General features: G+C 51.4%; 1 protein-coding gene across 1 annotated transcript in view; it reads left to right on the forward strand.

Moving 5' to 3' along the window:
- The window catches only part of SIPA1L3 (signal-induced proliferation-associated 1 like 3), a 255,414-nt gene that overhangs the window by 149,564 nt on the left and 89,151 nt on the right, over positions 1 to 16,699 (forward strand). Inside the window, 3 exon segments of the mRNA XM_010849306.1 lie at positions 1 to 1,359; positions 5,350 to 5,480; positions 15,896 to 16,084. The exon segment at positions 1 to 1,359 is cut by the window's left edge and continues 28 nt beyond it. Coding sequence (XP_010847608.1) covers positions 1 to 1,359; positions 5,350 to 5,480; positions 15,896 to 16,084 — 1,679 coding nt within the window.

Below are 16,699 nucleotides of genomic sequence, written 5' to 3' on the forward strand. Positions count from 1 at the left end.
CCACCCGCCCCAGCCCCACCACCCCCGCCATGCCCAAGATGGGCGTGCGCGCCCGCGTGGCCGACTGGCCGCCCAAGCGGGAGGCCCTGAGAGAACAGAACAACCCCAGCCCCTCCCTGGACGCAGATGGCACGAAGGCCACAAAGGCGGCCCATGCCATGAGAAGCATACAACAGAACGGACAGCCCCCGGCCGGTACCCCTACCCCGGCTTCCTCAGGGTCCAAAGCCTTGCACCGACTCGCCAGGAGGCGGTCTAAGGATGTGGAGTTCCAGGATGGGTGGCCCCGGTCCCCCGGCCGGGCCTTTCTCCCGCTGCGGAACCGCAGCAGCAGTGAGATCACCCTCAGCGAGTGCGACGTGGAGGACACGGCGGAGCCCCGGGCGGCCCGCCACACGGGGGCGCTGCCGCTCTTCCGCGAGTACGGAAGCACGTCCTCCATCGACGTGCAGGGCGTGCCCGAGCAGAGCTTCTTCGACATCCTCAACGAGTTCCGCAGCGAGCAGCCCGAGGCCCGGCGCACCCCGAGCCTCACCGAGCTCCTGCGGGCCGATCCCGGTCCCCACGTCTCGGGGGGCAGTGGCGGCGCAGCCAAGGGGGAGGCCCGCAACGGGCAGCCCACCAAGGACAGCCTGCTGCCGCTGCAGCCCCTGAAAGAGAAGGAGAAGGCCCGCAAGAAGCCCTTGCGGGGCCTGGGCGGGGGGGACCAGGTGGACTCGTCCATTTTCCGGAAGCTGCGGAGCAGCAGAGCCGAAGGGGAAGCGGCCCGGTGCTCCGGGGAGGCCGAGGACGGCCGGAGCCCCCCGGAGGCCAGTCGGCCGTGGGTCTGCCAGAAAAGTTTCGCCCACTTCGACGTGCAGAGCATGCTGTTCGACCTCAACGAGGCAGCAGCCAACCGGGCGTCCACGGCCCAGCGGCGGAACACGACCACCGGGGCCTCGGCCGCCTCGGCCATGGCGTCCCTGACGGCGTCGCGGGCCCACAGCCTCGGTGGCCTGGACCCCGCCTTCACCAGCACGGAGGACCTGAACTGCAAGGAGAACCTGGAGCAAGACCTGGGCGACGACACCAGCAACGACCTGCTGCTCAGCTGCCCGCACTTCCGCAATGAGATCGGCGGCGAGTGCGAGCGCAACGTGAGCTTTTCGCGGGCAGCCGCCGGCTCCCCAGGCGGAGGTGGGGGCAGCGGCGAGGTCCGCCCAAATCAGCCCACCCTGAGCGCCTACCGCACCAACGCCAGCATCTCGGTGCTGGAGGTGCCCAAGGAGCAGCAGAGGACGCAGAGTCGCCCGCGGCAGTACAGCATTGAGCACGTAGACCTGGGCGCCCGCTACTATCAGGACTACTTCGTGGGCAAAGGTGATGTGGGGGGCGGACGGGCGGGGGGGGGGCATTGCTCATTCATTCTCTGTGTTCTTCCTGCCCTGGCACGGAGGATGCAGAAAGAGGCAAGACCTCCCGCAGAGGGGTTGGGGGACACAGTGAGCCCCGTCTCATGACACATGCCTCACACTTTGCACTGCAGGAGACAATAGATAGGCATTTAGCAAATATGTGCTGCCTTCAGCTACGTGTTAGGCACTTTCTAGACTCAAGGTATACAGTATTGACCAGCTTAAAGCAAAAATTTTGTCTTCCTAGCGTACAGTGTTTTAGTGGGGTAAGACAAGCAAAAGGTGTCATGAGGTGGGAAGTGCGGTGGAGAAAAGTAAAATAGGGAGGCGGGAAAACAGTGTTAGTGTTGGGGTGTTGCGTTTTCAATAAGGAATGGTCAGGGAGGACTTTCTAGGTGGGTCTCCTTTGAGTACTGAACTGAAGAAGGTGAGGGAGGGAACCTTGCGGAGATTGGAGACAGTGTTCCTGGCACAGGAAACAAGTACGAAAGTCCTGGAACATTGGGGGAATAAGATAGAGGCCAGTGTTGCTGGGACAGAGTGCGTGACAGAGGGTGAAAGGAGACAAGATCACTTGGGATTTTGTGAGCCATGGTGAGGACTCTCATTTTTAACTTAAGTGAAATGGAGCCACAGGAAGATTCTGAGCCTTGATCTGACTCAGGTGTTCACGGCTTCCCTCTGGGGAAGGAAGCGGTAGGGGCAGAGAATCAGGGAGACCCAGGAAGAGTCTGCTGCAATAGTCCAGGCAGGAAATGGTGATGGGCAAGTCTAGGATGGGAGCCCAGGAGTGAGGAGGAAGCAGGCAGGTTCTGGATCCCCTCAGAAGGTGGAGCTGCTGATGTTTGGAGCATGTTAACATGGGAATCACACATGGTGAAACTCATTGATGCTGATGAGGCAATCCTCAGAGGCTACAGAGCATAATGCAAAGACCACAAATCCAGGCAGCCACAGAGGCCAGGCAGGAGACAATAGAGGGGGGCAGACCAGGCAGGGGCTGTGCAGAGGGAAACTCCTGTTCACTGTTGTCATCCAGGAGGTGTAGACAAACCCAGTGTTGCCATCCTTTCTAATTCTCTAGATTCTCCTGAAATTCAGATTTTTTGAATATGGATTCTCCTATGTCAATTTAGAATTGCTTGTAACTGCCAGTAACAGGCTTAAACAACATAGATTGTTTTTCTCCACATAAAAAAGTCTAGAGATGTGCACCTCAGGGCTAGTATGGTTACTCCTCAGCATCGTGGAATGCCAGCCTTAGTGCATTAGCTTCTGAGCCCTCAGAGTGATCTTCTGATGCTCAAGATGGCTGCCTGAGTTCCAGCCATCACATCCATGTTTCCAGGCACAGAGAAGGAGGAAAGGATTCAGACAGAATAACAGATTTCCTGTCAAGTCAGCACCCCTCCCCTACCTTTTTATTAAGTCAGCCCCTTTTAAGAGGAGCGTTCTCAGAAGTCCTAGCCAATTGCTTTTGTTTATGGGTCACTCCAGTCTGCAAGGCAAGCTGGGAAATGTTGGTAAGACAGAGCCTCTCTCTTTTCTTCCTCCAAGAACAGAGGTTTTCTCTTAAGAAGAAGGGAAGAATAGGTAATGAATAGGCAGTTAGTACTCCACAGCTAATTTAAAATTTTTTGTAAAGCAGTGTCCTAGTCAAACGCAACTGATGTCATCCCTCTGGGTCATCCCTCTGTCCAGAGTACAGTCTCTGGCGCTCCACCAGCATTGGAGTCAGACAGCCTTGGGCTTGGGGTGTATGTTTCATAGCTTATTAGCTACATGACACATTTTACCCCTTGTACTCTGTGTCCTTGTGTGAGGAACAGAGATGACTATAGCAGCATCACGTGTCCAGAAAAAAAGTGAGACAGAGATTGGAAATTAAAGGATGAAAAAAGAAGTTCAGACAGTGCTAATCAAGAGACAGCCAGTGAGGCAACATCAGTATCACATGAAATAGACTTCAAGGCTAACAGCATTTGTTAGAAGAACCAAAAGGACCGTTTCATGTAGAATTTTTGAAAATTTACCAAGAAACTCTAATAGCTGTGTACCCGGTAACCTGGTTGAGGGGTATATAAATAAAAAACTAATATGGCTACAGGAGGACACGAACAAATCCACAACCCATGGGAGAAGTTGACAGGGTCCGTCTTTGAAATTTACAAACCTAGTGGCCAGAATATTCGGCTGAGGGGATTTGAAAAATCTGGTTTTGCATTTATATTAATATTCTACCTAACCAGCAGAGTATACATTCTTTTCATTTAGTGCATAGAAATACTTACATGGTAAGACTGTGGTAAGGATCAAAGAAGATTGTATATCAAAACACTCAGTTCTTCATCAGGCAGATAGTAAGTACTTATCATGGAGCTTTAAAAAGAAGCTGTTTTCTTTCAAAAAATAATTTATTTGTAGCTCTGGAAGCTCAGAAATGTTAGTCATTGGTCAGTGTTTATTGAGTGCCTAGTATATTCTAGGACCTCAAGGGTACTGGGTATGCATTGGTGGAAAACAGAATAGCTCCTGCCAATGTTTCGGGGATAGATTGATACCTGTGGAGCACATTTATCCTGTTCTCTGACCAGTGAGGGAGATTGTCTAACCCACTGCAGGTGCTGTTCTGATTGGGACCATTGAAAGTGAAGCCACTCAGTTGTGTCTGACTCTTTGCGACCCCATGGACTGTAGCCTACCAGGCTCCTCCCTCCATGGGATTCTCCAGGCAGCAGTACTGGAGTGGGTTGCCATTTCCTTCTCCAGGGGATCTTCCCGACCCAGGGATCGAACCCGGGTCTCCCGAATTCCAGGCAGACGCTTTAACCTCTGAGCCACCAGGGAGTTATTTGAGCTTTAGATAAGCCTTTAATTCACCAAGAGCATCCCAGGAGACTAGGAACCCTCTTTTAAACATGGAAAGCACTGGAGTGGGAAGAAATTTCTGGCAGTGTGTAGATGCCAGCTTCATGGACTGAAGTTGAGACAGACTGCTGGTGGGCATGCACCAGAAGCAGGAAATACTTGGGTTAGATACCAGGAAGAACTGTTTGCCTGGAAAGGTTGTAAGACAGCAGCTTTTTTTTTTTTTTTTTTTTAAGCAGAGACAGCTGTCATTTCGGAGAGAGAACAAATGACTTCCTCCATGACTCGTTAAAGGCTCAGCCACCATAAGGAAAAAAAGAGTAGTATTGAAGTTTCCTGCATCTATGGGAGCATGGCTAGATACAGGTGATGCTTAGGGACTTGAGTTATGGTCCTGTTCTGTGATGAACTTCATGCCCTGCAGGTAGTAATAGCCAACACATCTCACTTGCTCCCTCTGTGCCTGGCTCTGTGCTCCACACTTACTAACCTAAATCCTCACAGTCATGCTGAGATGTGAATCCATCCTTCCTGATCCCGTTGTACTAATGAGAATGCTGTCAAGTGACGTGGGCCACATCTAATGAGTCCGGGGCCCGGATTTCAGCCAAGCAGAAGACTCTTTAGTCTATAATCTTTTTTTTTTTTTAGACTAGAATTGTAACTGCTTCACGAGGGCTAATTGGCAGCTAAGCCGCTGAAGATTTGCAAATACGAGATAATCACAACAAGAGACTAAGTTTATTACAAGGCAGGCACCGCACTAAGCGTTTTTTTATTTGTAGCTTCAGTTCACTCTCACATCACCTCTTACGAATTGCGAGTAGCACTAGGGCCCCCTTTTTCCTAGATGAAAGCATGGAGACTCAGGAAACATCTGTGACTGCAAGAAGGTGCAGTAAGGTGGGCTTGACCTCTCATGGTCTCTCCATCGAGCGTGGCTGCGACCAGGCATGAGGTTCGTGTGACCAGGGCCCCACAGGGCACACAAGAGCCTTCCCCAGCTGTCCCCTCAGCAGGCCTGCCGTGGGACATCACCCCTCCTCCCCAGAGAGCTGGCTCTGAACTTCTTGCTCTTCCTTTTCAGAGCATGCCAATTACTTCGGGGTGGACGAGAAGCTAGGGCCAGTGGCTGTGAGCATCAAGCGAGAGAAGCTGGAGGACCACAAGGACCACGGGCCTCAGTACCAGTACAGGATCATCTTCCGGACCCGAGAGGTAGGTGCAGTCACTCACGTTACCGTGACGTACGTCACAGCCACTCACATCGCTGAGCCCCTACTTGGTACCTGGTTCTGTGAGCAAGCGCTGCCCCTGCTTCAACTCCGGTAATCCTTCCCACAGCCTCACAAGAGCCATCCCGTCAGTCCCCCCATTTTACAGATGAGAAGACTAAGACTCCGAGACATGTATAAATCAGTGGCCAACATTGGAATCCGGTGGGTCTGACCGCAGAGCCCCAGATTCTGACATTTGCAGAAGGTTGAAGGTGGTGAGCATAAAAAATAAAGGCAGAACTGTAGGCAGTTCTTTCAGGATCGTGAGGTGTCCTGCAGAGTGGAAAGGCAAGTGAAGGCCACAGGTCTCAGGCAGGGTAGGAACTGGGGACTCAGGAGTGGGCAGTGCTGTTGATGGGCTCAAAACATCCCAGCCCTGCTCCTTCCATTCAGAATAGAGGAGCCCCTTGTCCCGGCTTGGTCCAAGTCTTCCCCTGGAATAAAGGTCAGCTGTGGCTAAGGAACGAGGCCTGTTCGGGGCACCCTTGTGATTAGGTCTCTTTAAGTTTTAAGTGGCAGATAATCTACTTCTGTCTGGGGTTTTTTGTTTGTTTGTTTTTTATTAGTTTGGCTCCCATAGACAGAGGAGCCTGCCAGGCTCGTTGGAGCTTGCGAGATCTTTACTTGTGGCATGTGAACTCTTAGTTACAGCATGTGGGATCTGATTCCCTAACCAGGAATGAAACCCAGGCCCCCAGCATTAGGAGGGCTGAGTCTTAGTCCCAGTTTCTGCCTGCTTTAAGCCAGAAGTAGAATTCTTTGGCTCATGAAACTGCAAGTCCAGGGGTAGGACTGGCTTCAGGCATAGCTGGATCCAGGCACTCAAATGACGTCACCAGAGCCCTGTCTTCCTGTCTCTTCCACTCAGCTGGCTCTGCCACTTTTTGCATTGTGGGTTGTCATTCTCTTCTGCAAACAGACCAGCTGCTCAAGTCTTCTACATCTTTATACTTTCTCCTCCACATTCTTGCCTTCTGGAGCTCTGGGAAGGACTCTCATCGGCTCTGCATGGATCACATGCCCATGCCCCGGGCCAGTCACTGTCATCAGGGATGATAGAGGAATGCTCCACCCTGGGTCCAGGGCCAGGCAGGGCACTGTGACTGGTGGTTCTGTCAGAGCCACCTGGCAGTGCTCGAGACGCAGTTCCTCAGCAAAAGGACAGGGAGCTAGGCCAGCAGAAACGATGAGACTTCCAAAAAACCAAAAGGAAGACTTCCCAGAAAAGAGGCCATCATCAGCTGGGCTTCCCAGGTAGCGCTAGTGGTAAAGAATCTGCCTGCCAATGCAGGAGATGTGGGAGACACAGATTCTATCCCTGGAGTCAGAAAGATCCCCCGGAGGAAGGCGGGGCAGCCCACTCTAGTATTCTTGCCTGGAGAATCCCATGGACAGAGGAGCCTGGCGGGCTACAGTCCGTGGGGTTGCAAAGAGTCAGACATGACTGAAGCGACTTAGCACGCACATCAGCTGGGCAGACCCCCAAAGTTGATCTCCCTTCCTGCATGCATTACCCCATCCCCCTTGCTCCTGGCAGACATGGGGACCAGCAGGCAGCCGCTGCCAGGGAGTTTGGCTGTGGGGCTGGCCAAACCTGGACCTCATCCAGACAGCAGATGCTGCACCGAGGGCCGTGGCCCCATCCCCTCACGAAGACCTTCCCGCTGAGGGGGAACGAGAGGACACAGAGGCTTTGTGGCAGCGCAGGGGAGGCAGCCCCCAAAACTTGGCATCCATCCCGCAGGTGGTCACCATCCCCTCTGTCTCCCTAGCACCGCCCCCTGCCCTGCCTCTCTGGCCAGATGAGCGCCAGGGCAGAATGTGAGGTGACAGCTCGCACTGCGTCAGCGTTTGACATGTGGGGAGCGGCCAGGTGAGGTGACAGCGGCAATCGTGTACTAATAAATGACATTGCGGCTGCTGTTATATTGCAGGTTCACGTCACACTGCGTGTCAGGCATGTTCTATACTTGTTACATGCATTCACTCACTCAAGTGTCATGGCAGTTCTACAGTGAAGGCACTACAATCCTTCTCATGGTAATGATGAAGCAGACACAGTCAGGGGAGGGGACTTGCCCAGAGCACCCTCCGTGGGTGACAGGCCAAGGTATCGGCTCATGCCCCGGCCACCCCTCGGCCGCCTCTGGGGTTCCTCTGACTCAGCTCAGGCTGTATGTACGTCGGACCCATTCACGAGTTATGACCGCAGTTTCATGCTAGCGTTTTATTGTGTTTGGTTTTTTGTTTTTTTTTTTTCATAAAGACAGAACATGTGGAATGATTTTTTTTTTAAACATACCAGACTTTGCTGTTTTTGTTTGTTCTTTTGTTTTGTTTTTTGGCATTTTTTGGCCATGCTCTGTGGCTTGCAGGATCTTAGTTCTCTGACCAGGGATCGAACCCAGGCCTTAGTAGTGAAAGCACAGAAGCCTAACCACTGGACCACCAGGGAATTCCCCCAGAATTTGTTGTGCACACGGAGAGTCGTGGAGATGCTAGGTCAGGGTGTAATATATTTCTGTGCTTCTACTCAGTAGGTTTGAAACCGACTTGGTGCCTTTACTGGCACTGCCTTACTTCCACACACTTCCCAGCCCCAGTACCCATCAAAACTAGTCTCTGAGCCACCCCAGGCTGGACATAGGGTCCTTGGAGCTCAGGACACAGATGTGGAGTTCCTCCACTTGACAGAGATTCCCTCAGCACCACCACCAGCCAGCCCTGCCCTAGGCACTGAGGAACTGCAGTAAATACAGCAGAGAGGCCCGTGGGACCGTGGGGAAGGCAGACAGTACATAGATGGCCTAGCAGATTGTGCACTATGGTACATGATGACAAGGTGGAACAGAAAGCGAGGAAGAGATACGTGTGGGCGTGGTGAGATGCTTAGACCAGATAGTCAAGGGCGGTGTCGCTCAGAACATTTGAGTAAAGGGCCTAAAGAAGATGAGAGAAGGAGCCATGGGGACGTGTGGAAGAATGTTCCAGGGGAAGGGAACAACCTGTGCAGAAGTCCTGAGGCAGGAAAGTGCCTGGTACAGTCACTTAGTGGTCGTGAAACCTTGGATGACTTCTCTCAGAGCTTCCGTTCCCTCCGTGGGATCCCAGTCTCTCAGGACTGTGGCGTAGGCTTGGTGAGGCTGCCCATATAAAGTGGGCAGTGCTGGGCCTGGCCCTTGGGGAGAGCCCACAGTTAGCCTTTGGCAGGGGTCTCAGTTTCCCGTCCCTTTGTCACATTCCAGTCAGCCCTGTTAATTTTGGCCCAGCGTGAGGTTCACAGCCACAGATGGGCCTTTCTCTGACCTCACACATGTGCAGGCCGCATGGGTATTCAGTCCTGGGCCCAGCCCCTCACAGAGCTGCCTGTTGGACACTCAGGCCTGAGGACCTTATCATCTGGAGGAAGGGGCAGAGGCCAGCAAGGTTTGCCTTGCTCCTTCCAAAGGCCCTTCCTGGGACTTCCCTGGTGGTCCAGTGGCGAAGACTCCACACTCCCAGTGCAGGGAGCCTGGGTTCGATCCCTGGTCAGGGAACTAGGTCCCACATGCCACAACTAAGAGCCAACACAGCCAAATAAATATATTTTTTAATTTAAAAAAACAAGCAAAGGCCCTTCCTGCCGTGGCAGCAGAGGAGTCACACAGCCCAAAAGTAGTAAGGACAATAGTAATAAGAATAGTTAACACTTTCAGCACATTTTCCTGACATGTGCTGTTCCAAGTGTTTTATATTCATTGACCTTTCACAGCCTCTCAGTAGGCCCTTGATGTGGATTCCATGATCCCCATTCTACAGATGAAGATTCTCGGGGCCTAGGGAGATAACTGCTTGTCGGGGTCCACAGTGGCAGAGCCAGGGTAGGAACCCAGACTGCCTGCGTCTCCAGCCCATGCTTTTAACCTCTAGCCACTCACTCTAGGGCTGAGTTTGAATCCTGGCCCCGTGACCAGACAGCCTGGGGTTCAGTTGAGCTCTGCCACTCACCAGCCTTGTGGCCTTAGGCAGATGGCTTCACGCCTCCATTACTTCATCTGTGAGATAGACCTGTATTGTCTGCGCGCTGTCTCCAGGAAAGGCGGGAAGGCTCCCCTGGACTGGCACATGCGAGCTGATAGCACACGGCTGCAGGGCAGCGAGTATCTCTGAGCGGGAGGTGCTGTGATGATGCTGAGGTCGTGGCTGTCACTCTTTGCCAAGAGATCAGAGGGCCATGCTGGGGAGTGAAGGTCAAGCTCACGGACAGAGTTCTGTCCTCCTGTCATGCACTCGTGTCTTGGGGACCAGAGCTTGGGGCCCAGGCTGTTTTCCAAGCCAGCTGGCTGCCCTGCCCCAGATGGCCACCCCCAGCCACCAGGGAGACAGAGTGGGCCCACGTCTCCCAGCAGATGGGACGGGAGCGTTGGCAGCGCCAAGCTTCCCGCCAGGGCGGGAACAGACCGGAGCTGGGCTTTGGTACTGCACACCAGAACGTCAGCCTCACCCACCCTGAGCTTGGAAAGGACAAGCTCCAGGCCAGGGCAGCCCTCCCCTGAGCCCCTGGCAGGATACAGGAACTGCCAGCAGCCAGGGGCTCCCTGGCCCAGTGGGTTCCCTTTGGCTCCCAAACATGACTTTTTGACAGCCTTAGTTTTGTTAGGGTTAGAGGTTTGGATTCTTTTTCTTTCTTTATTGAAAAAAGTAAGTCACTCATTAAGAATTTAAATGAATACACAGTAGAAAAGGAAGAATCTTGTATTGAGTGCAGAAAACAAGGGGAGTAGTGAACCTCATTTGGGACCTCACTTGTGTTCAGGGGGTACCTCCGTTGGTGAGATGTAATCTCCAGAACATACTGTTAAGTGAGGGGAAAAAACAAACTGTAGCCTTCTAATAAGGTTAAATTTTCTTTACGTTTTTAACAACACATGTGGCTTTGTGTAAATGCATTTGTGTACTGTGACAACAGCTAGTGTATTGAGTGCTCACTTGGTGCAGATAGAGTGGTAATAAGCACTGTATACATTTTTCTTACTGAATTTATTTTTTTGACTGTGCTGGGTCTTCACTGGGGCTTTCAGGCTTTCTCTAGTTGTGGGAATCAGGGCTACTCTTGGTTATGGTGCACGGGCTTCTCATTGTGATGGCTTCTCTTGTTGCGGTTCCTGGGCTCTAGAGCACGGGCTCAGTAGTTGTGGCACACGGGCTCAGTCGGTCTGAGGCATATGGGAGCCTCTGGGATCAGAGATTGAACCCACGTCTCCTGCATTGGCAGGCGAATTCTTACCACTGAGCCACCAGCGAAGCCCTTTGTATTGAATCTTTACAACCCTTTTTGGCAGGCACTGTTACTCCCCACTTTGTCGGTAAAAGGCACAGAGAAATTCAGCAGCTTGCCAGAGTCACACAACTGGAAAAGGGGGAGAGCCAGGATTTGAACTGAGGCGGACCGATTCCCAAGGCACCTCCCAGAAAGAACGCCGGGAGAGTGGAACAGCTCGGAGGAGGGCAGGGGCGCTTCTGAGTTGGAGGCTGGTGGAGAACAGCCTGCGCGGGTGGGAACCTCCTTGCTGGCGTGGCCCTGAGGCCCTTTAACAGCTCAGTGAGATGATGCCAGGTGTCATCAAGGGTCTTGCAGGCCGAGTGGTGGGTGTAGATTTTATTGGGAGAGAGATGGACTGCCGTCAGCGCCTTCTGTGTAGAGGAGAGACATGATCTGACTCAAGCTGCTCTGGGAAGAATGGACTGGAGTCAGGTGGTGGCAGAGCGGGCGCAGGGAGACCAGGAGAAGGCTGCTGTCACAATCCAGGTAGGACAGGACCAGGTGGAGGGCGGAGGTGGCCGCACGTTGCAGCCTGCCAATGCCCTACTTATTATCCCTAGCAGAGAAGTACAATCTGGGAGCTTTTCAACTGGTGGCTTTTGGTCAAGTCTTCAGAGCCAAAAATGTGAACGTAGACCACCTGTCTCCAGGGCGGAAGAAAACAAGGACTTCTGAGCCACTCTGTCTCTTGTCTCCAGCAGAGGGCGCTGTGGGACAGTGTCCGCAGGATTCAAAGGCACTGATCCTGTGGGTCCATGAGTGGAAATTCACAATCCCAGGGCCACCCAGATTGACAGAGAAAGCATCCATATCATAGCTTTTCATGATCTATTTCAAGACTATCCTGCCTGTGATAAGAGAGAGTTGTTTGTTTATTACTGGGAACTCCCAACCATGAGATCATCTCCTCCTTTCCACGCATGCCTCTTGCCCAGGTCCTGTTTGGCAAGGGCAGGCTGTGTGTTTAGAGGCAGTGTTGTGACATGTTCTTTTTGCTGTCTCTCGCGTCTGTTGACTTAGGGTGAGCGTGTTTTTCCAGTTAACGCTGAGCCGCCTCAGTCTTTTAAACTGTAGCCCACGTGTGTTTCAGGTGCTCATGGCAGTCCCCTTGGGGGAGGATTTTTTTCCCTGCCCTGCTGTAGACCAGGGAGTCATCTTGCAGTGACGCTAGAGCTGCGGTGCCTCGCCCAGGACATGGCGTAGCCCGGCGGCCAGCAGTGCTCTGTGGACAGGAGCCTGAGCTAGAGTCAGTAAGGACGCACTCAGACGGGGCTGGCGTGTGTAAATGGGCACAGCCACTTGGAAAACTGCTTGGCAGTTCCATAAAAGTGAAAATTAACATGCCTGGTGACTCAGCAATTCCTCTCCTAGGTATAAACCCAGACGCAAATGTGTTCATGTGCTCTGAGAGGTGCTTCTGTGAATGTTCCTAACAACACTGTTCGCAGTTGTCAAACACTGGAAGCAGCTTCCACGCTCATCAGCAGTAGGATGGATTAAATCCATCGTGGTAGAAACGGCAGCCTCTTGCAGCAACCTAGTCCCATCTCATAGCTGTGGCATTGTGAGAAAGAGGCCAGATAGAAATGAATACAAACATATGAAGCTCAGAAACAGGCAGAAATAAATCATGGTGTGAAGAATTAGGATAGGATTGCTCTTGTTCTTGTTTAGTCACTGAGTGGTCCCTGACTCTTTGCAGCCCCATGCATGCACTATAGCACAAAGCCAGACTCCTTTGTCCATGCATTTCTCCAGGCAAGAATGCTGGGGTGGTTGCCGTTGCCTTCTCCAGGGGATCTTCCTGACCCAGGGATCGAACCCGCGTCTGGCTCACTGGCAGGTGAAGTCTTTCCCACTGAGCCACTAGGGAAGCCTTAGGGTTGCTTTTGACACAAAAGAGTTTTTTGGAGACTGGTAATGTGTTTCTTCATCTGGGTGGTGATTACTTAGATACTCACTCTGTGTTAATTCCTTGAGCTGTACTTACACGTCTGGTGTACTCTTCTGGAGTACATTATATTTCAGAGGGAAAAATTACTCAAAGAGAAAAATCATGAGCTCTAGAGACGTCACACCTAGGGTGGAATCCTGGTTCAGCCACTTAGCTGTGGTGACCTTGGATAAGGCACCCAGCCTCTTAGAGCTTCAGTTTTCTTATCAGTAAAAGGGAGATAGTAACGTTCCCCTCCCCAACAGACCTGTACATATACTGGTAGTTATAACTACTCTCATGGCCAAATACAGTGCAATTGAACTGTGCTTTCATAAATGTGACTTGTTATTAAGATATATCTGTTAGAAATTACTTTGTCTGCAAAGTAACAGAAAACATGACTATAGCTAAAACAAATACAGGGTTATTTTAATTATCTAACAGGAAATCTGGAGGTAGGAAGTGGCAGGGACTGGCTTCTATGTGATTTTGTTGTTGTTGTCTCGTTCCTAATGATCCCAGGGTGGCTGTCGCAGCTCCAGACGTCTTATCCTCATACCAGCGCCCTTAGAAAAAAATGAGCAGGTGGGAAGGGGCTTTTTTAACCAGGGAAGAAAATCTTTCACCAGGAAAGAGAATCTGCCACAGATGTCTTTCCCAAGCTGAATTTCCTTCTCATTTCGTGGTCTGGATCTAGTCACGTGGCTACCTGTAGGAGAAACTTGGAAAGCAGCTTCTGGGGAAGGGGAATGCGATGGCTGTGATTGCCTCGACTAAAGGTTTTGTTTTGTTAAGCAATTTAGACAATGTGTATTTCACAATTTACTGTTACATTCCATCAGGATGTTTGTTATGACAGTCCAGCAGCTAAAACATGTATCTTTGGAAAAAAGCTTCAAATGCTTAGTTTCATAACATATAAATATAATGCACGTAACAAAGATATAGCAAGAAACTTCCACCCACCCACAAATTGGAAAAGACCCTGATGCTGGGAAAGGCTGAGGGCAGGAGAAGAGGGTGACAGAGGATGAGATAGTTGGATGGCAACATGGACTCAGTAGACATGAGTTGGAGCAAACTCCGGGAGATGGTGGAAGACAGGGGAGCCTGGGCATGCTGCAGTCCATGGGGTCACAGAGTCAGACACGACTGAGTGACTGAACAACAGCAACAACCCAGAAATTGCTATATTCATCATTTCTGAAACACCTCTGTATTGGCCACGATGCTTTCAGCTCTAGGAAAACTTAAGTTTGTCAAGTGCCAGATAGTAACTGCCTTAGGTTCTGTGGGGCACGTGGTCTTCTTCAGACTATTGAACTCTGCTAATGTAGTGTGCAGGCAGCCACAGGTAAAACAAATGAGTGTTTTTTTATTAGTGTTCTAATAAAACTTGACTTTATAGACACTTAAGTTTGAATATCATATTCTTTTTACATCACACGATATTAATTTTTTCAACCATTTAGAAATGTAAAATATTGCAGGCAGTGGACCCGATCCAAATCACCTGTGGAAGCGTACACCCCAACCAAAGCAAGGCACTGCAGCAGTGAAGTGAGGGGTGAATGCTGGTAGCCAGCCTTTTATTTATTCATTTTGCAGCACAGTTCAAAAAACACAAATTATAATGATGATAGGATCTAACATAGAGCTCTTCCTGCGTCTCAAACACTTATTCTAAGGACTTCAAAAATATTAACTCATGTACACCTCAGAGCAATCCTAACACACTGTTATTATCACTTCCTTTTTATGGAAAAGGGAACTGAGGCACGGAGAGGTTGAGTGCATGCCTCGTGCTAGAATCTGAGCCTGGGCAGTTGGAGTCCTCAGTCCACGCTCTTAACCTCTGTGTCATGTTGCTTCTACTAGAAAGATAAAGGTAGTGAAGACCATGTAGGGTTCTCATATAATTCAACTGCAGTGTAAATTGCAATCTGCTAAATATCAGTTCAGTTCTGCAACCTGCTAAAACAACACTAACATATTTCTCTCTGTGGTATTGCTCTTTTATTGTATAGGGTGTTTTCAGCTTTTTTAAAAAATTAACGTTGTTTAGTTGCAGAGGCATACCTGACTCTTTTGTGATCCCACAGATTGTAGCCTACCAGGCTCCTCTCTGTCCATGGGATTTCCCAGGCAAGGATACTGGAGTGGGTTGCCATTTCCTTTTCCACTGACTAAAGGTTTTAAAATCTGACTGCACATCAGAATTTCCTGAGAAGTACTAAAAGAGAATAGGTATGTAAATATACAGTTACGTAAGTGTGTGTATACTGCACACATATATGCATACATACACACAAGCCTGGGCCTCACCACCAACCAGCTGAATCAGGGCCATTGGTGGTGGTTTTGACAGGAAACCAGTGCTTCAGTTCAAGACCCACAATGGTGCTGGTGTCTGGGGCAGGCAGGTGTCTTACCTAAGAGTGTGTGGTAATAGACTTCCCTGGTGGCTCAGACGGTAAAGAATCCGCCTGCAATGCAGGAGACTCGGGTTCGATCCCTGGGTCAGGAAGATCCCCTGGAGAAGGGAATGGCTACCAACTCCAGTTTTCTTGCCTGGAGAATTCCATAGACAGAGGAACCTGGTGGGCTCCAGTCCATGGTGTCTCAAAGAGTTGGGCATGAGTAAGCAACTAAGTACACATTATGGTAATACATGTACATGTGTCATTGTGATAACAACAGTAAAAGTGTTTGTCAGCGGGCCCACATTGTAGTGCCTATTTTATTCACTAAACCTTTTATTACCTGAACACAATCCACCTCCCCACCTGCGTATCAGCTCCAGGAAGACAGGGGTCTTTGTTTTTTCACCACACTAAAGATGGCGCTGGGACAGTATTTGTTGAACAAATAAAGGCTGTTCCATCCATTGTCCCAACACTCCCTGGAAGCTGAGGTGTAGCAATAGGGAGTCACTTGGTCAAGATGTCACAGCCAAGGGCAGCAAGTTCAAGTTCATTCAGACCCAGTGCTTTCCGGCCCCAGAGTCCAAGCTTCTGACCATCACACATGCTGCTGTGAGAAAAGAACAGCCTCGTGGGCCCTCTCTCGTTCCTTCCCGCGTCCTGAGAGCCTCGTCTCCCCCTTCTCCCTGGAGCAGCTCACCACCTTGCGGGGCTCCATCCTGGAGGACGCCACACCCACCGCCATGAAGCACGGGACCGGGCGGGGCCTGCCCCTGCGGGACGCCCTGGAGTACGTCATCCCCGAGCTCAACATCCACTGCCTGCGCCTGGCTCTCAACACTCCCAAGGTGACGGAGCAGCTGCTGAAGCTCGACGAGCAAGGGGTGAGCCGGGGCCCGCAGGGGTGGGGGCGCAGGGGCAGCAGCCTGCAGCCCCACTGCCCGACCCTCTTCCGTCTCACTTTTTTTTTTTCCTCCAAAGAACAGAAACCCACTCAGGCTAGTTCCAGTAAGAGGAGGGACCTTCTATCAAGTTCTAGGGCTGCCAGGAGCCAGCACGTGACTGCTGGGGCTCCCAGGGGAGATAGTCTAGGACTGAGGCAGCCACTGGGTCCCCGTGTGTGTCAGTGCTTCCGCTCCCTCGCTGCATACTGCCTCCCACAGCTCCCAGAGGTGCTATTAGGATGAGAGCCTTGTACAGGCCCCGGCTAGCTGACCCTCAGTCCCAGAAGAGCCTCTCCCAACCCCACGCTTAGGTCACGTGACTGTCTGTGGTCCAGTGACCAGGGCATCAGGGACACATGAAACAAACATGGCTATCAGGGCTCTCCCCCCAAGAAATAACGTCGAACCCACTGAGTCCTCCAGAACGGCCTTTTGCAGAACCCTAGCCAGTTCCAGCCCACCTACTGTGGGAAGCCGGCCAGGGTGACCATCTTTCCCTCGAGAGAGCGCCACCCTCCACCCTGTAGAAAGCCTGGGTGTGGTGGCGGTGCCCCT

Source organism: Bison bison, unplaced genomic scaffold (genome assembly GCF_000754665.1).
Source record: "Bison bison bison isolate TAMUID 2011002044 unplaced genomic scaffold, Bison_UMD1.0 scf7180017864280, whole genome shotgun sequence".
NCBI lineage: Eukaryota > Metazoa > Chordata > Mammalia > Artiodactyla > Bovidae > Bison > Bison bison.